At 50.8% G+C, this 21462-nt stretch overlaps 1 protein-coding gene across 13 annotated transcripts in view; it reads left to right on the top strand.

Annotated features, from left to right (window-relative positions):
• The first annotated feature begins 234 nt into the window (after nucleotides 1–234).
• The window catches only part of pum2 (pumilio RNA-binding family member 2), a 45446-nt gene continuing 24218 nt past the window's right edge, over nucleotides 235–21462 (top strand). For 12 of the 13 annotated variants that reach the window (XM_061243047.1, XM_061243011.1, XM_061243001.1 and 9 more), the window contains exons 1-6: nucleotides 14511–14570; nucleotides 14988–15093; nucleotides 15983–16170; nucleotides 18118–18290; nucleotides 18991–19339; nucleotides 21075–21165. In XM_061243047.1, coding sequence (XP_061099031.1) covers nucleotides 14520–14570; nucleotides 14988–15093; nucleotides 15983–16170; nucleotides 18118–18290; nucleotides 18991–19339; nucleotides 21075–21165 — 958 coding nt within the window. In that variant the 5' untranslated portion in view covers nucleotides 14511–14519. Of the gene's footprint in view, nucleotides 478–2713; nucleotides 3106–14502; nucleotides 14571–14987; nucleotides 15094–15982; nucleotides 16171–18117; nucleotides 18291–18990; nucleotides 19340–21074; nucleotides 21166–21462 lie in introns of those variants that run through there. The other variant, XM_061243019.1, reaches the window with a different exon arrangement.

Here is a 21462-nt window from a genome sequence, read left to right as displayed (position 1 = left end):
AGCGTAGTAACCCAGCAGCGACTGCTAGCTCGATGTTGTTGTGGTTTTGTTTTGTTAGCTTGCACGCTAAAGAAGCCGACGTTGAATGTTCTGCCGACTATTTTGCATTAATACTTTTATTTTAGCTAAGTTAGGTGGATCGCTAATAGTCCTGAAGTCGCTTTGTCGTCCTGTGAAAGCTAGCCAGCTGCTACGTGTTACTGTGCGTATTGGCGAGCTAAGTAAGTTACTTGCTCACTTAGCTAGCTAGCTAGTTCTTTATTTTTATTTTTAGCCAAGTTGTGCTAGTCAGCTAGCCTTTGAACTGAACGCGTACGTTAAGAGGCCTGTAAAGCTAGTTAGCCTATTAGCCACTTAGCTTATTCTTCTCGCTATATAGGCAGCACAAGCTTACCTGCTGTCTAGCTAGCTAGCTCAAACGTTAGCTAGTTCCTAAATTATAATTTTGCTCAAATCGATCAGACCTACTCTGCTTATGTAAGTAACTTAGTTGGCTAAGTTTAATTGTGTGTGGTGTTTTGTGCTAGCTGATTATTTCAAAGCTGTAGCAAACACTACTAGCTTGCATTGTGTTTATATTACTTGTTATGCGTAGCAAAATGGCATGCTGTTTTTGTGTTTGTGAACACCATACCGCCATGGCTACGTTAGCAAGCTGTTTGGCTAGCTCTAGTTAACTTGCCTAGGCTAATTAGTGAGTGTTAAGTTTAGACTGAATTCTGGCTATATTGCAGCTTCGCTAAAATTGGTTGGATCAATGCAACTATTTCAGTTACCTTACCAAATCTAACTCACTTGTTAAGCTGGCTAACATTAGTTAGCAAGCCTCTTGCATCGTCAATTCGGCTAGCTAGCGAGTAGCCTAAACGAAGTTCATGACTTGCCATTTGTTTCCACTCCAAGAGTGTTCAAACGACACGAAAGTAAGTTCATGTAGCTGGCTAGACATCTGTGTGAATTGACATAATTGGCTAAACGTACTTAATTTTGTAACATACCTAAGAGAACTTGTGTGAGGTAGCTAGCTAGCGCCAGCCGGTCGTCGGTGGGGTTTTTCGGGATAGCTTTGTCTGAAGTTAGCGAGCTACAATGTTGCAGTTCCCCTCTGTAGGAGGGGGAAGGCCGCTCTTTCTTTTCGATCTGGCATATTGTATTTTTCACCCCATTTAGGTTGGCATTAACGATAAGTGTATGGCAGAAATCGTTTCGAAAAGTGTCAATGCAGTTTGTTGCCTAGTTGATGAATTCGTACTATTGACGATTCCAACGCAACAGGAGTTGCTGGCTGGCTAGCTGGTGTTTGTCTACTTTGCTCGCTAACTTCGCCAACTTGGCTTCAAGTTGGTCTTGGCGGAGTACTTTTCTTCGCTTTGTTAGATTTATTTTGACTCGCGTATAAACTGCGGCTACTCACTTTATACGAATGACTGATAAATCGCATTACTGTTTTGAAATGTATAAATTGATGAGTGTTATGGTAAGCATGAACCCAAGCATATAGCTAGCTAATAGCAGTACATTATAGGGCCTGCTTGGCGTCCGCATTAGCCACAGAAGATATTAGATAAACAATATTATGTTATGTGACAAGTCATGAACCATTTTGAGCACCTCGGTGTCTATTGCTGTAGAGCACTAGCACATGTATTGTTGCGGAGCACGCACACCCTTGCCCTACATTATTTTTATAGTCCTACTATACAGTTTGTAATAAGGTGTTCTCTGCAAGTGTGATATAATATAAACACTGACTGACTCACCCTTGCTTCTTAATGTACTCGTCGTACATGGTGCCAAGAGTTTTTACTTTATTCTCTTGTTTCATATGCAGCTCACGGTCTAGTATTGCATCTCTTATTCTCGTCCTATGAGAGTCCCCTATAACAGTTGGATGCTTAGGGGCTTATCATTTTTGAAACCCTGGTCAAATATAACATATTATGGAACAATCATAGCACTAATTACTGACTTATTATTGAATTCCTGTTCCCACAAAAATGAGGCGCCATTGTGAAGTAATCCGGTACCGTAACACGTCATATTCACAAACAGCCTGTTACAGATTAACTCGGGACATTTTTATTTACATTACCTTTGTGCTGAGGGGCCTTCCTGACGGCTAAAAGCCGTTGTGTTTTAAATAGAATCTCCGTTGGTTTGGATAGTGAAAATGACACTGGTTGTTTCACACGGTGATTCCCCTTGTTTGATAAGCAGCCCCAGACATTTCAACAGGAAAAGATCGACCGACAGGACCATCATAACAACTTACTTGCCTACTTGTAACCGACCTTCTTGACCGCTTGCTTGCCTACTGTTGAGTATATGACTTGTAGACTCAATAGTAGGCACTTAAGCTGTTTTGGACTTGGCTGAAGAAAAGAGAAAAGATTTAAACTGAAGATCGGAATGAGGATGGCACTCACAGATCTGTAATGAACGGGACAAAGGCCATTAGTCCCTGGTGTCTGCCAGACCTGGGGAAAATACGTAACCGTTTTGGATTCATATACTTTCCTTTTACTTGGCTTGTCTGTAGTATTGGACACTGAAATACTCTCAAAAATGCTCTCAACTTCTGGTCCTCTAGGTTGTCTCAGTTGGACCAGTATTTGAATCCAAAACGGCTTCCCGTTTGACCCAGGCCTGGTGTCTGCGTTGTTTTTTTTTCCGCGCGGGCCTCACGTCTCCTCCGTCTCCCTCCTCTCCGCAGGTTTTTCCGTGGAATGAGCATTCCATGTGTTCTCCTCAGCATGAATGAAGTGGGCTGGCAGGAGACGCGGAGCGGGATGCTACATGCTAACGGCGCGCAGGAGGCCACGGGCGTCCGGGGGCCCGGGGCCGGAGCCTTGGCCAGCGCCGGGCCGGTCCCCGTCGGGCCCCCGCCACCCCAGGCCCTGGATGGGGGCCCCAACCCCCACGCCCTGGCCCCGGTCTCGGCGGCGGGTGTCCCGGGGCCCCAGGCTCCCCTCAGCGGGAGGTCCCAGGACGACGCCACGGTGGGGTACTTCTTCCAGAGACAGCCCGGGGAGCAGCTCAGCGGCTACACCAGCAAACACCGCTGGCCGACGGGGGACAGCATCCACGTCGACCAGGTACGGCCGGGTCCCGGGAATCTCACACCACACGCGGGGGGAGGGGGGGGGGTGTGTATCACGAAGCGTGATTTATGGAGTCAGCCGGGTAAATTCACAGCGTGAAACCTGGAAAGCCTTCCGAGACTGAAGTCAGTGGGGTTCTTCCGGATATTACTCTGAGAATTTGTGTCCTTCATCCTGCTTTTGTGATCTCCTCCCAAGACCAGCTGACATGAAACATTGTCACAATGTTGCTGCTGTGTAGTGGCAATATTATAACACTAAAATACCATTCCGCTAAAATTGCGAGTGCCTTGGTGATTTGATTGGTCCGAGGTATGTTGACCTGGTAGAACTGGGTTTGGCGACTGGACTGGTTCAGTGACCTCACAACAGGCTTAGCAGACTCGTCTGCCTGGTCTCTGCTATACTCCTACCAAAGTCAGATCAGTGAAAAACCCTGCAACCTTAAGAAACAATACTTTCTAGCCAATCCCTTCCAACTCTGAAGGAGTGTCTAAGGTGAAAGTGGTGATTAGAATGGGAGATTCATACATACTGAGTCAAATAAACTCTGAGCCTCTAGATAGCGGTGAATAGAGGGAGGTGTGGGTCAGATATGTCCCTGACATATGCCCTATCACTGCTACAGTAAGTGCTGTTGCATTACTTTACATTACATTGAAGTTTTTTAGCTGACGCGTTCATCCAAAGCGACTTATAAGAGTTGATTGGACTAAGCAGGGGACAATCCCTCCATGGGCAATTTTGGGTTAAGGGCCTTGCTCATGGGCCCAACGCCTGGCGTGGACGTTATTGTGGCTTGTAACCCCAACCTTCCGAGTCCCAGCTAGTGGGGCTGTTTCGCAGTGATTTTGCTGCAGGTTGTTCGTAAAGAAGATTCATTCTGGGCGTTAAGACTCTCACAGCGGGTTTGTACGTGTGTCATGGTGGTCTGAGGCCACTTCACGGGCACCTGTGCCCCTGCACAACCTTTCCAATATGAGTCACATCTGCCCAATGGCTGAAGAGTAAGATGAGCAACCGTTTCTAAAAGACAGCCTAGTAAAGTGGCCCAACACGCAAACGCTGACATCTGCCGATGATTGTTTCCATGAGACCTTTCAAAGCGCTGGAGAGAGTCTGTACCATCATGTTCGACTGCATCCCCCGTGGAGAAGGTCCTGCTGGTATGTGTGCCTTTTATTTACGTGGTCGGCTAAGGAGCCAATCGTGTCAGACCTTGTGAAATTCGCTATGATGAATTCTGAAGGCCTTCTTCATCGGTGGTCCAGTTGGTCAGGTTTATTTTTCTCAAGAGTATCGAGAGACTGTTGGAAAGGGTATGCAAAAGGACACGGTTAAATGTTTTTGGTTCCAGTAAAACAAAAGCAGCTTTAAAGTATCTAATTAGATCTTTCTCTGCACGGGGCAGAGCAGACTTTGTCTGTTTTAAGAGAGAAGAGTTTATGTCCCGCAAGCTAAAACAAATGGCAATAACGCATGAAGAGTTTTTAAAGTTTACATTTGATCATCCAAACATCCAGATTGGTTTAATGGCCGGTTTGAAGTCTTGCTCCTCAGTGTCTCTCTACAGCTGATGGCTGTTTTATATTTCTTTTCTTTTCTTGGGTGGCAAGTTGAAGCTCTAAATCTGGGTTGGTGAACTAAATTCCCAGGTGGCCACAGTGACTGCAGGTATTTGTAGTTTCCTTTCAATCAGCTGCCAGTTAAGGCCTTGGGAACAAGGGAGGTGGATTAACCACTGGTTCCAGGAACACACCAAAACCCAGCAGACACTGCAGTCCTCCAGGACTGGAGTTTAACACTCCTAAATTCTCACTTTATAGCCATGTAAAGAGTGCTCTTGGCCTCTTTACAATTTGTTGCCTAATATTTTTTACAATTGAGCCGAGTTCAGTTAGATTCAGTGGAGGATTCAGCCGGTGTTTCCAACCTGAGCCTCACCTAAAATGGCGGTTGGCCGTGGTCCTTTTTGCTTAAGGCTTCCTGTAAGGGTCATTTAACAGGAAGTACAGGCAGGTGGATTTGATTAGCAATGCCGGGCTTTCGGTGTTTGTTGGTTAACTTTTAGAATTAGAAGCAGGTTTACGGAGTGCATTGCGAACCTGTAGCCGGTGAGCAGCCGTGTGTCGTTAGCCGACGGATCACAGTGTAACATTGTGGGTCCTGGAGCCTGCTAAAGTGCTCGTCATACCTGGGTTTAGGAGATTTCATCTGATCTCCATTAGAAGGGCTAATTTGCCTGTTTTTCCTAAAGTTAACGGGAATGGGACGGGAGGTCGGGCATGGAGATCGGTGTGTTTCGGGTCACGCTGGGCCACGTTCTCAGCACATTATGTAAATGAGAGAGAGCAAGCACTATTCAGCTCATTGGCCTCCCCCCCCGTGGTATAAGGAGAGAGGGGGGTACCTGATACCCTCTGCTTTTCTGTAACGGAACTCCGCACGGTCTGTGTGTTGGGGAACCCGATAGCAGCGCGTCGATTGCGACTCTGGTCTCCGCGGTAACGCGAAGGAACGGCACGTTCCCATTGGTTCTCGCTGGGAGTTCCTTCCGAGTGGACCGACGGCAGACTGGAGCAGCGTTTCCGCGCCCCCCCCCCCCCCGCCCGGCAGAAGAGCCGTGTCCGCGGAGCTGAGGAGCGCCGGGTTTCGAGGCCCGCCTCGCTGCGGGGGGCTAAGCGGTCTGCCCGGCGGGCGGTAAACGTGCGCCGCTTGGCACAGCCAATGGGAACGGCTCGGAGGAGACGGTGTCTCCGGGGCGACTGAAACCGCGCGACGCCGCCTCGGGGCTGTCATTGGAGAAGGGGCCCCTGGATGGCGCGCACGGCCGGGGCGATTAGTCACCCGGGGCGTGAGTAAGAGGAGTCTCGGCCCCACACTCGCGACCCGCGACCCCTCCGCCCGCCAAACCAAGCGGAAACGCCCCCGCCGCGTTCCCGGCACGTCGACGCCGCGGACGTGTTAAGACCCGGGCGCCCCCCGTGTGTACGGAGCGCCTCTGAGCTCTGATCCGGGGTCACATTTCCCCCCCGTCTGTAACCCGACCGCGCTCATCCTATCCTCCACTTTCAGTTTCACTCCACCGGCTGTTTTACCCGTATTCCTCCTTCAGTCCTGAGTCAAATACACTCTGAGCCTCTAGATAGCGGTGAATAGAGGGAGGTGTGGGTCAGGTATGTCCCTGACATATGCCCTATCACTGCTACAGTAGTGTACAGTAGTAGTACAGTAGGCATTTTTTCCCTCTTCATTGACATGTTGCTCTTTACAGGACTTTCATGACCTCTGTACTCCGCTTTCCTCCCGCATGCAGGCTGGGTTAATCGGAGAGTCTATATTGGCCTCTTGATCAAGGCACTGGTCTTTGAACCGGGGTTGTTCCCCAGAGGCTGCAGTGCTGTCTGGCAGCCCACTGCTCCTAAGTAAGGATTTAAATGCAGAGAACACGTTTCATTGCCTTATAAGGCGGTGACGATCATGAATAAAGTTGTTATTGTTTTATCACGCGCTGCTTGGCAAAATGCCTACTGGTGAGGGTTGAGGTGAGGCCATCACTTTAAGGTACACTGAGTGTGAGAAAAGTGCCTTGCGTTGATATTGCGTCCTCCTCCTCCTCCTGTTCCTGTCCCCTCCAGGCTGGTGGTTTTGGCAGGCCCTAACCCTTCATGGAGAAATGAGACTCCATCTGACAGAAATCCACGTGTCCCCGCTGGTCTCTCAGCAAACTCCGGATCTCCTCGTCATCCTAGTTATTAGTACCACTTTGTTTATTTAGCTGAAGCTTTTATCCAAAGTGACACATTTCATTGCCTTAGAAGGCAGTGACGATCGTGAATAAAGTTATCATTCCTTTATAGTGCGCTGCTTGGCAAAATGCCTACTGGTGAGGGTTGAGGTGAGGCCATCACTTTCAGGTAAAGTGCCCTGCGTTGACATAGCATCATCTTCCTCCTCCTCCTCCTCCTCCTCCTCCTGTCCGTGGGCCCGCGGTGTTCTCCTGCAGCCTGGCGGAGAGGCCGAGACCTCGCCCCGGCTTATTTACACGGTGCCATTTCGCTTAGACTCACAGAGGGGCGGGTGTTTTACACATTGGCGGTATCGCACAGCGGTGCGTTCGTTCTCGACGCTTGGCTTCGCCGCCCCCAGCTGACCCCGTTACGCATTTCCCTACCCACAATGCACTGTTCGTGCCACACCGCTCTCTCTCGCCCTTTCTGCGGGTTTATCTGATGGCGGGACCCAAGCGTGGCAGATGGTTAACGTGGCGGAGGCCTCAAACGTCATGGAAAATGAAAGATTACACACGGACGTCCAAGAAGCCTTTCCCTGCAGACCTGCCCCCCTCCCCCGGGTCTGATTGGACCACTTGTCTGATGGCAGCCCTCTGCGGGCCACTCTGTGGTTTTCGGTGCTTTCCTGTAATCGATGCTGCCCGTTGCGTAAGCCGGGTCGGTTGAGCAGCCCTTGCGCTGAGGTCCTGAGCGACACCGCCGGGGGAAATGCCGCCGGGGCGCTCACAGATGGCGAGGTGCGATTGGCATCTGTGAGAGGATGTCGGGCGCTCTGAGGTGACGGGAGGAAATGGCACCGCGCGCGATACACAAACCCGTTTCGAGATGTCATGGACCGTTCTCAGTTGCGCGGTCTCTTACGGTTGTCAATCACCTGTGTGTACCCCCCCCCCCCCACCCCCCCCCCCCCCGTCTTTGTTTTGAGCTGTGGCTCACTGCTGCTTACAGCTGGAGGATTACTGAAGCAAGCCTCCGTTCACCCTCTCTCCCTCACTCTTTCTATCCGCCTCTCCCTTGTTCTCTCTTCCTATCTTCCTCCCCCCTTTCCCTCTCTTCTCCCTTTCACTACCCCCCTCTCTCTGCTCTCTCTCCTCTCCACTCTCTCCTCTCATCCCTCTCTCTCCTCTCATCCCTCTCTCCCTGCTCTCTCTCCTCTCATCCCTGTCTTTCCCTGCTCTCTCCTCTCATCCCTCTCTTTCACCGCTCTCTCCTCTCATCCCTCTCTCTCCCCGCTCTCTCTCCCCACTCTCTCTCCTCTCATCCCTCTCTCTCCTCGCTCTCTCTCCTCTCTTTCCCCCGCTCTCTCCTCTCATCCCTCTCTTTCCCCACTCTCCTCTCATCCCTCTCTTTCCCCGCTCACTCCTCTCACCCCTCTCTCTCCCCGCTCTCTCTCTCCCCCCTCCCCTTTCTCTCCCCCCTCCCATCTCTCTCTCCCCGCTCTCTCTCTCCCCCCTCCCCCTCTCTCTCTCTCTCTCTCCCCCCCTCCCCTCTCTCTCTCTCTCTCTCCCCCCTCCCCTCTCTCTCCCCTCCCCTCTCTCTCTCCTCCCCCCCCTGCTCTCTCTCCCCTCCCCCCCTGTTAAAGGGGAAGTGGCGATTGGAGTGCAGTGAGTGTGTATCGAGCGGGCAGCTCTCTTGCAGGATTGGCCGAGGCCCTCGAGTGCTTCCTGTTTCGGGAGGAAGCCCTTTCTTCTCCACGGTCCGGGACATCTGTCGGTCAGCGTGACACTGGCGATGCCATTGAGGAAGGCGCGCGTTTCGCCGCGCAGTTAGCTGCCGAGACCAACCGACGGTAAAAGGTCGTCGGCGTGTCGCGCACTCTGTACGGCACGCAGTTGCAGTTCCCTTTCGAGAGACTGAGTGAAAAGAAGGCCGGTGGTTTCGGCGGGCTCTAACCCTTCATGGAGAACTGACAGAGACCCACGTGTCCTCGCTGGTCCTTCAGGGCAAGAGCGCTCAGTGAGCGTCGAGCTCTGGATCTCCTTGTCGTCTTAGTTTTTTATTTTATAATGCTACATTTGTTTATTTAGCTGAAGCTTTCATCCAAAGTGACTTACAGTTTATAAGACAAAGCAGGCGATAATGTGGGCTTAAGTGCCTTGCTCAAGGGCCCAACCGCTGTGCGGATGTTATCATGACTACGCCAGCCAACCTCTGGTCATTTACCTTAGCCACTAGCCTACAGGCTGACTAGGGACCCAAGAAATGTGTGTTATATTTTTTGGTTTTAGTTTTAGGAGTCTGGTGGTTCAATGTCTCGGATCTTTGCAATCGCCGAGTGACAACTTTGGTTTGTACCACTGATGCCCTTTTGTAGGCCTACTGGGCTTGGGTCTTGAATGCTCTCGCATGCGGCCCAGTTGTAGACGGACAATGTGTTGACGTGGAGTTCTCGGGTGGTTGCTGGTATTACCCGGCCTTTCGGAGTTAATTTAGCCGTGAACAGCCACCGTTGTCGGCGACGACCCAGGTATGCAAACGGGGGGGACGGCTGCCATGTCTCTGCATTCTTCAGTGTTACTTCCTGCTTTCTTTAGAACAATGAGCAAGACAGGTGATTGGTTGGAAACGCTCGAGTCGGCATTCCACCGAACAGGCCAGCGGTCCGCCCACGTGTCCCTGTACGGCAACCATCCGCCCCAAATTAATTAAAACCGCTTGTGTTCCTGTCACACTTTCAGTGAATCGAATGCCTTCAAGGTGTTAAGGGCTTACGTGCGAGGGCTCTAAAGACCCGCATTCCTGCTAAAGCCACAAGTCTAAATGCCTGAGAATTAAAGCGTAACTGTATCGGCCTAGGGTTATAGCAGGTATGATGTGGCATGCATCGCTCTTGATGCACCAATCGTGCTGCAAGTTAAACACCAAGCTCAAAGAGTAGCCTAATCAGCCACCTGAACATTTCATTTGAATTGATCATTTTTACCAGTCAGAAGCACAAAGCTGTACAGACGCAACACTTCCATTGACTCTTTCTCTCTGCGTAATCGTAAAGATATCTCAAAGATGAAATATTTTGTACAAGCATTGTACTTTTCTTTTCTCCTTTCTCTCCTTCATCGGCTAACATCTGTGCTCATCTGCTGTTTCCATGACTGTGGAGCGTATGGTGGAGGAGAAGTTTTATTTTGTTATTTGTGCTGTTATGTAAGGCAGGGTAGCATCGCCAACATGGCCGGGCAAGTATCGCGTATCGATACCGGGCCAGAATTTCCATACCCAGACTCCCGGGTCACCGGGGCGCTCCCTGGAATGCCACTCGACCCATTCAGGTGGCCGATGCTTTTGCATTCCTCTCAGGTCAGCCAACCTTGCCTGCATGGTACAACACCCGTCAAAGCAGGTTGTAACGTTTGACAACTAATAGGCCTCAACTGTCTACCGGAAGATTTTGAACAGCAGTGTCAAATATGTGAAGTTATCAGCCAGTGACGTTATGGAAATGTACACATCTAGTAATACAACGCAGCATTGAATTCACCTGTAAATTGCTCACCGGTTTTTGTGTGGTATGGTGGTTGTAATTGGGGTCATGAATTGGCATTAACTAATGCAGTTGTCAACCTGAATTAATGATTATTATTACAAACGCATTAACAGAGCTGTACGTATTAACTTCTCTGGAGTAGGTAACAACTTCATTCGTTCATGCCAATTCATGAACTTTACTGTGAAGTGTTAGGGAGATTATGTGCTACCCAGCAGTTCAGTTTAAAACTAGCACGGATCAAGTTAATGACACTTTGAAGATTTTGGTGACTAAAGCTAAATAAAGTCTTTATTTTATGATTTTGTTGAAGTGCGGTGGTTCCCAACCCTGTTCCTGAAGATCTGCTGTCCTGTAGATTTGTTTAATTCCTAATTTGGCCCTATTCATTCAACTAATTAGCAGTAGGGCTGCACGATATGCGGAAAATATGTAATAATGTTGACTATTGCAATCATGATATTACTTGTGATAATTAAAGAAATATTGAAGTGTGCACAGTTTTAATATCGTTCTGCTTTAGGTACACTGCTAACAGACCCCAGACAGTAAATAGCCTATACCCACTGAATAAAAAAAAAATGCAATGTATTATTTCCGACATACTTTTATTGAACAAATTGCAGCCAACAATTTAACAGAACATCAATTTAAATAAATACTATTCATTGCAGTTTAAGCAGTCTTTAGCGATGTGTTTCTTGCATGTTCATATCGCAATGGCAATAAATATATGATATTTTGTGCAGCCCTAATTAGCATCTGTATGAGATTTATACCTGTTGAACAAGGTTTGCTTGAAGGGTTGGAGTGAAAACCTACAGGACGGTAGATCTCCAGGAACAGGGTTGGGCAGCCCTGCTCTAGCTGTTGAATGAGGTGTGCTTTGTTACGGTTGGAGTGAACCTACAGGATGGTAGATCTCCAGGAACAGGGTTGGGAACCTATCACATAGTGTGATTTGTAGTGATTAGATATGCACTATGTTTAAAATAACCTGACCTGGCTGTCTTGTTTCCTTTTTTATGATTGGTTTGCTGTAGGCTGAGTGTCCTTCAGCCTAGCCTGTGTTTTGTGCAGTTTTGAGGAAGGATATTTGTGATTCAGTCACATGCTTTCAGTCGACCAGTTCTGCTCCTATTTTTAAGAAGTGATAAGTGTAGTGTGAGTTTCTTTTCCTGGATAATTCGTTGGACCTTTCCCTCAGACAGGATCGTAGATGGTGAGCATACCATTTAGGCTAAATAACCCCTCGGTCCTGTTGGCCTGTGAGGTTAACTGCCTTGTAATGTTTAGACTGAGACCAGTTTAGTTCAGACCTTTCACAATGTCTTTAATTTACCATGAATAAATCCTTATTTCAAGCGCTGCTTTTTTGCCATTCTGCCGGTACATTTTTAATACTGGCACTGGATGTAAAGTCTCTTTGACATTTTGGTCATTACTTCACTTGCGTTGGGGTGATTGCAGGGTTCTTCTGCGAGCGACAGTAACAGACTGGAGTGGTGTGGATTACATGGTTTGTGCAGTTTGTGGTTGCGCACCACACTTTGTCTGGGGTTTATTGTTAAGATTAAGTTTTATTTTCTTCCTGTATTGAGGCACCGCGGCATGTGGCCTCCCTGCGAGCCGCGCTTTGCTTAGCCGTAGCGCCCGTTGGTCGGTGGACCCTGATAAGGTGTTTTATCGCTCGTTTATGTCTCCTCCTTAAATTACATTACATTACATCACATTAATGGCATTTGGCAGACGCTCTAAGATATCCAGCGCGACATACAGTTGATTAGACTAAGCAGGAGACAATCCTCCCCTGGAGCAATGCAGGGTTAAGGGCCTTGCTCAAGGGCCCAACGGCTGTGCGGATCTTATTGTGGCTACACCAGGATTAGAACCACCGACCGTGCGTGTCCCAGTCATTTACCTTAACCTTAACCACTATGCTACACGCTGCCCCATGTATATTATACTTAGTTAGTACGCTACAGGCTCTCTGTTGCTCTCCATGACAATAAGCGTGTGAGCGCAGGGAGGGGCAGTATTACTGTACGATCGCTGCCACTCCAAAGAACCGCTGCCCTATTTTTGTAAGGGGGCAGGGTGTGCTTAGTTTATACAGTATTTACATTTGGAAGGACTCCAGAGGCGTTTCATCGCCCCCGTCATTGGCGGGGGTGGAAGGGGGAGAGGAGAGGAGAGGAGAGGGTGGCTAGGATGGTTTGTACATATGGCCCCCCTGGTTCGGCTGGAAATAAAGCATTTAATCTTCTGGTCCTCGCTTTAAGCAGGCAGCATACAGATGTTGTGGCTGCAGGTTCACAGGCAGAGTGGACCACAACCACAGTGAGATGTTCTCCAGTGCGTTCCCGTAATCGATGACGAGGGAGAAGGTTTGTTTCCCAGTGACGTCTTTCTGATGATGGTTAAAAGACCTGTTTTTGACCCAAATTTAGATCACGACGAATATTCTGAAACGGTGTGATTTGGTCAAATTTCCGGCTAGATGCGCCGGGCGAAGTGATGGCCTGGCATCTCAGCAACTTCTGCTTGTGTCATCGTAAGCTGATTGTCTGTGCATTAAGGCAGGTCTGTTCCCATGTTTTTTAAATTCTGGTTGACGTAGACTCCGGGGTTCCTCTTCACGGCCGGCTGCACATTAGGCGCAGTGTTCCCTCTCCGGCTCCTCCGAGCCACGAGCGTGTCCGATTCCGCTGCCCTACTGGGGGCCCATAGGCCCTCTTCCTTTACGCTGCAGGTCCTCACAAGTGTTTCAATACAAGAAAAAAAACAAAAAAACCACAACTTCACACTTGACCTGTCTCGGCTCTGCGTGGCCTAACTGCCGTTCGTTTGTTTGTAAAGCCTCGTTTTAAAGGTCGTTTTCTCACGGTTGTGGAAAGTGTCAAACGGTCTTCCTGTGTTTATCTCCGAACGGTCTCGGCGTGGGGGACGTGTGTTGTGTCTGAGGACAGTGCGTTGCGTCTCGGGACGGTGCGTCACGTGTGCGCCGTTTGAGTGCCGTGACGGGGGAAACGGACAGCTGGAAGCGCTGTGGTCTGAGCGCCGGCTGGTCTGGCCGGCTGGCTGGAGAGGCTTCCGGAAAACCGCTGTGTGTATATGTATGTGTGTATGTGTGCGTGTGTGTATGTCTGTGTGTATGCGTGTGTGTGTGTGTGTATGTGTGTGTGCATGTGTATATGTATGTGTGTGTGTGTGTGTGTGTGTGTGTGTGTGTGTATGTGTGTGTGTGTGTGTGTGTGGGTGTGTATGTGTGTTATCAAATTGTTCTTGTTGATAAAGGGAACAGGGACTTGTAGCTAATTTCATGGGGATTGGAGCTGTGAATGTTCCATGTCAGGGATCAGTGCTTAAGAAAAAAGCGTTTTGCCACAACTATCGCATTTCAGCGGCTGACGGCGAAGATGCAGCCTTTGTCCTGAGCCCGTGGGTCTGAGAGAGGCCTTCTCGCCAGCTGGGTGGTGTAAGTCCAGTAAAGACACTGGACTGTCGTCCGATGTGTCGTCCGATGTGTCGTCCGTCGTTAGCCGCAGGAAGTCAACGAGGCCACGCGAGGACCCGGCGGGAAAGCGAAAGCATAATGATCTGAGGAAAGTGACTGTCGTCTTGAACACTCCGCCTGTCACCAGCCCCGCAGGTTGTTTTGGGTATTGTAGGCTGCAAACCCACACCGTGGAGTCAGTCTGCTCCACCGTGAGAATGTGGGCTGCTGTTCCAGCCATGGTAGACCTCTGGCGGATCGGATCTGGGTTTAGAAGTGCGTCGACATTCGGATCACTTGTTTGAACAGACTTCAAACGCTAGTTTATTTTCTTTCTTCTTTTTTTTTTTTTTTTAAGCTAACTGCATTGATGAGTCTTGCTAAAGGTTTGTGCTTTTGAAGATTTCCAGTTAAGGTGCACTTCAGTCCATATCAGAGAGCGGGGGTAGCCACAATAAGATCCGCGCAGATGTCGGGCCCCTGAGAAAGGCCCTTAACCCAACATTGCTCTAGGTACTAGATACTCAGTCTAATCAACTGCTCAACGGAAGTCGCTTTGGATAAAAGCGTCCGTTAAATAACATGTAATGTAATGTAACGCTCTCTCTTGTGTTGTGTGTTGTTCAGGTCGGTCCGTAGATGATATGAACCATGACTTCCAGGCCCTGGCCCTGGAGTCTCGAGGAATGGGGGAGGTAGGTCATCCTCTGTCCAGGCTGATCGGAAGTCTGTTGCTTTTCCTAGTCCGTGGCAGTTAATGTCCGTAATTTGTATATTAATTCACATACTGATATGTTGACAATATTTGTGAATTATTTTCCATACGTTTTGTTTTCACTGTTGAGAAATGGTATCACAAATATTATGAAGAATAGTGTTATTTTGTTAAGCTTGAGTGATCTGACTGTACAGTAACCCCCCACACTGAGTCTGTTAGTGTGCCTGATTTAGCTGCTCTGTCCCGTGCATTGTGGTTTGTGGAAGTCAGATTAAATAAGGCGTGAGGTGCTGTGTGGTCATGGGTGTTCTATAATCTGAGTGTTAATTACTCCGGTCCCTGAGTGATGACATCACCCACACTCACGGTTCTCATCTGGCTTCTCCGTTTGCAGCTGCTGCCGGCGAAAAAGTTCTGGGAATCGGACGAGTCAGCCAAGGACGGGCAGAAGGGCATCTTTCTGGGAGAGGAGTGGAGGGAGAACGCCTGGGGAGCGTCCCGTAAGTTATCCAACACGTCTTACAGCTGATGAGACTAAGCATGGGCGTAAAACTATGGCCTATTATGCCGAGAAAAACAAACAAAAAGGCATTACTAAAACTGTCTTTTTCTCTCTCCCTCCTTCTCTCTCCCCCTTCTCTCACTCTCTCCCTCTTTCCCTCCCTCCCCCTCCCTCCCTCCCCCTCTCCCTCCCTCCCTCCCTCTCTCTCCCTCTCCCCCTCTCTCTCCCTCTCCTCCCTCTCCCTCCCTCTCCCTCTCCCCCCCTCCCTCTCCCCCCCCTCCCCCCCTCCCTCCCTCTCCCTCTCCCCCCCCCTCCCCCCCTCCCTCCCTCTCCCTCTCCCCCTCTCTCTCTCCCTCCCTCTCTCCCCCCCTCTCCCCCCTCTCCCCCCTCTCCCCCTCTCCCCCTCTCCCTCCCCTCTCCCTCTCCCTCCCCTCTCTCCCTCCCTCTCCCCCTCTCTCCCCCTCTCCCTCTCTCCCCCTCTCTCCCCCTCTCTCCCCCTCTCTCTCTCCCTCTCTCCCCCTCTCTCCCTCCCTCTCTCCCCCTCTCTCCCCCTCTCTCCCTCTCTCTCCCCCTCCTCCCCTCTCTCTCCCTCTCTCTCCCTCTCTCTCCCCCTCTCCCTCCCTCTCCCTCTCTCCCTCTCCCTCTCTCTCTCTCTCTCTCTCTGTCTCTCTCTCCCTCTCTCTTCTCTCTCTCTCTCTCTCTCTCCGTCTCCCTCTCCCCCTCTCCCCCCTCTCTCCCCTCTCCCTCTCCCCCCTCTCTCCCCTCTCTCCCCTCTCTCTCCCTCTCCCTCTCCCTCTCCCCCCTCCCCCTCCTCTCCCTCTCCCTCCCCCTCTCTCTCCCCTCCCTCTCTCCCTCTCTCCCTCTCTCCCCCTCTCCCTCTCTCTCAGATCACTCCGTGTCTCAGCCCATCATGGTGCAGCGGAGGCCGGGGCAGAGTTTCCACGGTAACAGCGAGGTGAACTCAGTGCTGTCTCCGCGCTCGGAGAGCGGCGGCCTGGGCGTCAGCATGGTGGAGTACGTCCTCAGCTCCTCCCCCGGCGACAAGCTGGACGGCCGCTACCGGAAGGGGGCCTACGTAAGTGAACCCGCTCCTACCCCCGTCCCCTTACCTGCCATCCCTGTCTCCTACCCCCATCCCTGCCCCCTGCTACTGTATCAGCCCCCTGCCTCCATCCCCATGTATCTGCCCCCTTACCTGCCATCCCTGTCTCCTACCCCCATCCCTGCCCCCTGCCACTGTATCTGCCCCCTACCTGCCATCCCTGTCTCCTACCCCCATCCCTGGCCCCTGCCACTGTATCAGCCCTCTGCCTCCATCCCTGTCTCCTACCCCCATCCCTGCCCCCTGCCACTGTATCTGCCCCCTACCTGCCATCCCTGTCTCCTACCCCCATCCCTGGCCCCTGCCACTGTATCAGCCCTCTGCCTCCATCCCTGTCTCCTACCCCCGTCCCTGCCCCCTGCTACTGTATCAGCCCCCTGCCTCCATCCCCACGTATCTGCCCCCTTACCTGCCATCCCTGTCTCCTACCCCCATCCCTGGCCCCTGCCACTGTATCAGCCCCCTGCCTCCATCCCTGCCTCCATCCCCATCCCCTACCCTGAGAAACGTTTGTGCTTCAACCCCCATCTCCATTGGGCACTGTAATAACGATGTTTCCATATGTCTGTGCCAGCCCAGGAGAACTAGCGGTGTGACTGGCTTTGAGCTAGGACTCTGTTGATCTCAAATACTGTTCCAAGTTGTCTATTGTTGTTGTCGTTGTTCGTTGTTGGCTTATGTAGTGGAGTCGCTTCCTTCGGTGGGAAGCATCAAAAGAAGTGGAAAAGGAAAACCGAATTATTTCATCAGTGATATGTGATAAATGTAGCGCTGAAAACACGTCGGTGGGCCAGACCAATCTTCGTGGCACAGTGCTAGTCTGCTAGGAGAGGCCTTGTACAGGCGTATGAATTCTTCCACGCCGTACGCTTAGGAAGTTGTAGACTTGTCACTGCCTCAGAGATGGGGGCTTATTTGGCAGCCGTACGGTGTAGCTCGGGGGATAAAATAAACACGGCTCACAGAATTCCTGCTCTTACACTTGTGCCAGGAACATAGAATTCCTGCTCTTACACTCCTGCCGGGAGCACAGAATTCCTGCTCCTATACTTGTGCCGGAAACTGTAAATTCCTGCTCTTACACTTGTGCCGGGAACAATAAATTCCTCCTCTTGACACTCCTGTCTGATGTGTGTTTGACCGCGAGCTTGTGTTTTATTGGCCCTTCTGCGGCCCTTCTTGCTGCTGGGGGAGGTTGAGGGAAAGTTTGGCAGGAGCCAGGTCGGAGTTCAGACTAGCGGGTGAGTTCCAGCTGAACAGAAAGGAAAGGAAAGGACCCCGTCGGGTTTTGATGACCGACTTTGTGTTTGACCTTGTGTGACTACACTGAAATCTGACTCAGGAAAGAAGGTAGCCCTGTGAACACCCCGTAATCTCTTCTGCCAAATACAAAGGAAATATCAGGAACTAAAATAAACGGTGGTGCGCTCAGGAATGGGAATGGCTTTCCGGGTGTGTAGGGCTGTGTGCCGCTCCAGGTCTTGGGAGAAGCCCGTGGGCATCCTGAGTGGACTGCCCCCTGCTGGTGGAGTTCACTCGGGGGAGAAGCTTGTTTGCAGTAAGACCTGGGCTGGAGTGTACTCTGCTATCACTTCTTTCTCAGACTATCACAGTGACTGCTGCCTTATGCTGCTTTTCAGCACTCATAGGGTTAATACGGCACATTTCTTACCTTGTTGTTTTTAAAGCGGCTGTTGTTGAGAGGATAGAGAGACAGTGCAGTTGGTGTGGCTCTCCGGGGGTGTAGTTTGTGCTGCGTCCTGCAGTGGCCTCTCTCCGTGTCGGGGTGGTTCTGCGGCCCCTCTGCAGCGTGCGGAGACCTTAGGTTCCTCCGGGTTCCACGGGTTCCACGCAGTCGTCTGTTTCACCCCTCCTGGGTCCGTGTGGCCTCCTGTCGCGTGACGCAGTCGTCCGTTGCAGGGCGGGGCGGACGCCGAGCCAGACGGGACGGAGAAGGGGGACGCGAAGGACAAGCCGTCCCCGTACGAAGAGGACAAGAGCCGGGAGATGGCGCCGGGAGAGGCGGACGACGTCGCCAAGGCCAACGGCCGCGGCCTGCCCAACGGCATGGACGGCGACTGCAAGGACTTCAAGTGCGTCCCCAGCTGCCGCCAGCTTTACCGCCTCAGAGCCCAGCGCCTTTCACGGGACAGACCCTTCTCCAAAAATACTTTCTTTTCGTTTGATGTTTTTTTAAGCTTCTGGAGTAGGGCCGCCCAACCCTGTTCCTGGAGATCTACTGTCCTGTCGGTTTTCACTTCAACCTGAACAAAGCATACCTCATTCAACAGCTAGATATCTTGTTGTGCTGCTAATTAGTAGAATCATGTGTGCCAAATTCGAGTAGAAGTGAACCGACAGGATGGTAGATCTCCAGGACCAGGGTTTGGCAGCCCTGACCTAGTGTTAAGGTATTTGAAATGCGTAAGTAACCTGTGAGCTCACCTCCAGTCAGGCCTGTCCAGGCTATGCGTTTGACTGTCCCTCTTCGTTTGGTTTTTATACCAGCCATTCAAAAGCAAGGCTTGGATTAGCATTGCCTCGAATGGAACTGTTGTTCATTTTTACAGTACTCTGAAGTTTCACATGTATGTCAAGTATGTATTGAAAATTTGAATATTGAACGCCTCGACTAGGAACCTGTTTTGCTTCTGAAAAGCACTTGGGTGTACACGTGAAGGTCTACTGATGCAATGTCAGTCCATAGTCAGTCATGAGACAGCCTGACCCTACAGGGAGGCAATGTTTAGTTCTTTCCGTGATGGGATGCCTAACTCCTCCCAATCCCCATAGCCGCACCCCCGGCAGCCGCCAGGCGTCCCCCACAGAGGTGGCGGAGCGGATGGGTCCCCCCCAGCCCGGCCCGGAGATGATGGGCCAGCACCCACACCCACACCCACACCAGCACCAGCACCAACATCAGCACCAGCACCAGCATCAGCACCAGCACCAGCACCAGCACCCAGGCCAGACCATGAGCAAGCCCCCTGCCGAGGAGTTCCAGAACCAGGAGGCCCAGAACATGGACAGCATGGAGCAGGTCGGGCTGGAGTCGCTCCAGTTCGACTACGCTGGAAACCAGGTGCAGCTGGACTCCTCCGGGGCCGCGGTCGGCCTGTTCGACTACAACTCCCAGCAGCAGGTTTGTGTGCTTAATGGACTACAACTCCCAACAGCGAGATGCACATTGGTGGACTACAAGTCCCAAGTGCAGATTTAGACTAGTCCCAGGTGCAGACTACAACTGTAGCTGCCAGCCTTGGGCTGCTTTTTATGTTGCACTAAGATTGTGGAAGCTTGTACTAAAATTCTATTCCCAGAGTTTCAGCAGATCAAAACTCCCAACGGGAATATTGCACGCTGTAAAGTTATTTTTTCTAGTAGAGGACAAATATAAAGGGAGATTGCAGTGATTCAAAATGTAAAAAAAAAAAAAAAAAAAAAAGAAGCATTGTTTCATATCTGCAGGATCTCAGTTATGCGGTTAGGAAAGTTGGCCGTATTAATTGTTCTCTGCCTGCAGACGAGATAAACGCCCCTCGGCGGTCGCATCGAGAGAGCGATCCGCAGACGGAATTTGCATGCCGTGCGCTGCTGAAACTCCCTGCGTTTCCTGTCGGACCTGTAGGCCCGCGCAGCTGTTCCTCATAGAATGTGGATTTGCGAGCGTAATTTGTAAAACGTTTGATAGAAACGGTCGTGGGCGCAGCTCCGTGACGAGGGACGGTTATTAAGCGATCGGTCTGCCACGCCGGTCGGTGCCGATTTCTCCGGGCGGGGTCGGGGGCAGGAATGCTGCGTAGCCTGTGTTGAGATATTGAAATAATGTTTGGCGGCTTGTCACATCTGTACTGGTGCGTGTGCAGTTGAAAGGCTTCCGTGTAGCCTGTGCAGTGTACGATTTGAATATGAATATCTATGGAAAGTATATACTGAACTTTAGTGTCGTTTTTTTCCCCTCATCTGTATCTGTCTACCCGAACCCCTCTCTACAGTGCCCCGCAGTTTGGAAACGACTGATAAAGACATAGTCCTATAACCGCCTCTTCTGTCAGTGACAGTGTGTAAGACTAATGGGGCTCAAGTTCAATGTAATGTTAATGGGGCGGCTTGTAGCGTAGTGGTTAAGGTAAATGACTGGGAGGCACAACGTCAGTGGTTCGAATCCCAGTCGAGCCACAATAAATGATCCGCACAGCCGTTGGGCCCTTGAGCAAGGCCCTTAACCCCACATTGCTCCCCGGGCGCTGCACTGTGGCTGCCCACTGCTCCTAATAACTAGGATGGGTCAAATGCAGAGGACAAATTACCCCACGGGGTTCAATAAAAGGTATATAAAAAGTATATAAAAAAAATAAAAAGAGGACTGGTCTTGTAACGCAAAGGTTGTGGGTTTGATTCCAAGATGCACCATTGAAAAAGGTGCTTACCTGAATTGTTTCAGCAATATAATGTTTCTACTGCATGAATGGATTGTAATGGATTGTGTGTGTGTGTGTGTGTGTGTGTGAGGGATGGAAAGAGATAATCTGAATTGAGTGTGTGAGGAGGTAGGTGTGAGTGTTACTCAGTCTGTGTGTTAGTGGGAGAGAGATGGAACAAGAGAAGATGGAAGTGTGTGTCTGTCCAGTGTGGTCTTCAGCTGTAACTCAGCATATCAAAGAATGTCCGTTCATGCAGATGATTTAGCTGATTTAAGCAGATTCGTTGGTAAGGAATCCTGATTGGCCCTTGTTGGCTGGTGAGTGGTCCTGATTGGCCCCTGTTGGCTGGTGAGTGGTCCTGATTGGCCCCTGTTGGCTGGTGAGTGGTCCTGATTGGCCCTTGTTGGCTTGTGAGTGACCCTGCTTCTGACGTTGTGGCTGTGCCTCTTCCAGCTGTTCCAGAGGCCAAATCACCTGCAGGTGCAGCCTCTCACTGCTGCTCAGCAACAGTATGCCCTGGCTGCAGCCCAGCAACAACACATAGGTAAGAGTGTGTGTGTGTGTGTGTGTGTGCGTGTGCGTGTGCGTGTGCGTGTGCGTGTGCGTGTGCGTGTGCGCGTGCGCGTGCGCGTGTGTGCGCGCGTGTGTGCGCGCGTGTGTGAGCGCGTGTGTGAGCGGGTCTTTTATTGAGTCTGTGTGTTAGTGGAACAGAGATGGAACAAGAGAAAAAGAAGTGTGTGTCTGTTCAGTGTTAAAGCCTGTGCACACCCCTGTGTCTGTTCTAGCTCCTGTTCTGCAGCCATGTATGAGAGCACTTTGAGCTGTGTGTGTGAGTCACATC

The sequence above is a fragment of the Conger conger genome, chromosome 1, assembly GCF_963514075.1.
Source record: "Conger conger chromosome 1, fConCon1.1, whole genome shotgun sequence".
In the NCBI taxonomy this organism is placed as follows: Eukaryota; Metazoa; Chordata; class Actinopteri; order Anguilliformes; family Congridae; genus Conger; species Conger conger.
Note: the sequence above shows the minus strand (reverse complement) of the source record. Positions and strands in the feature narration are given on the sequence as shown.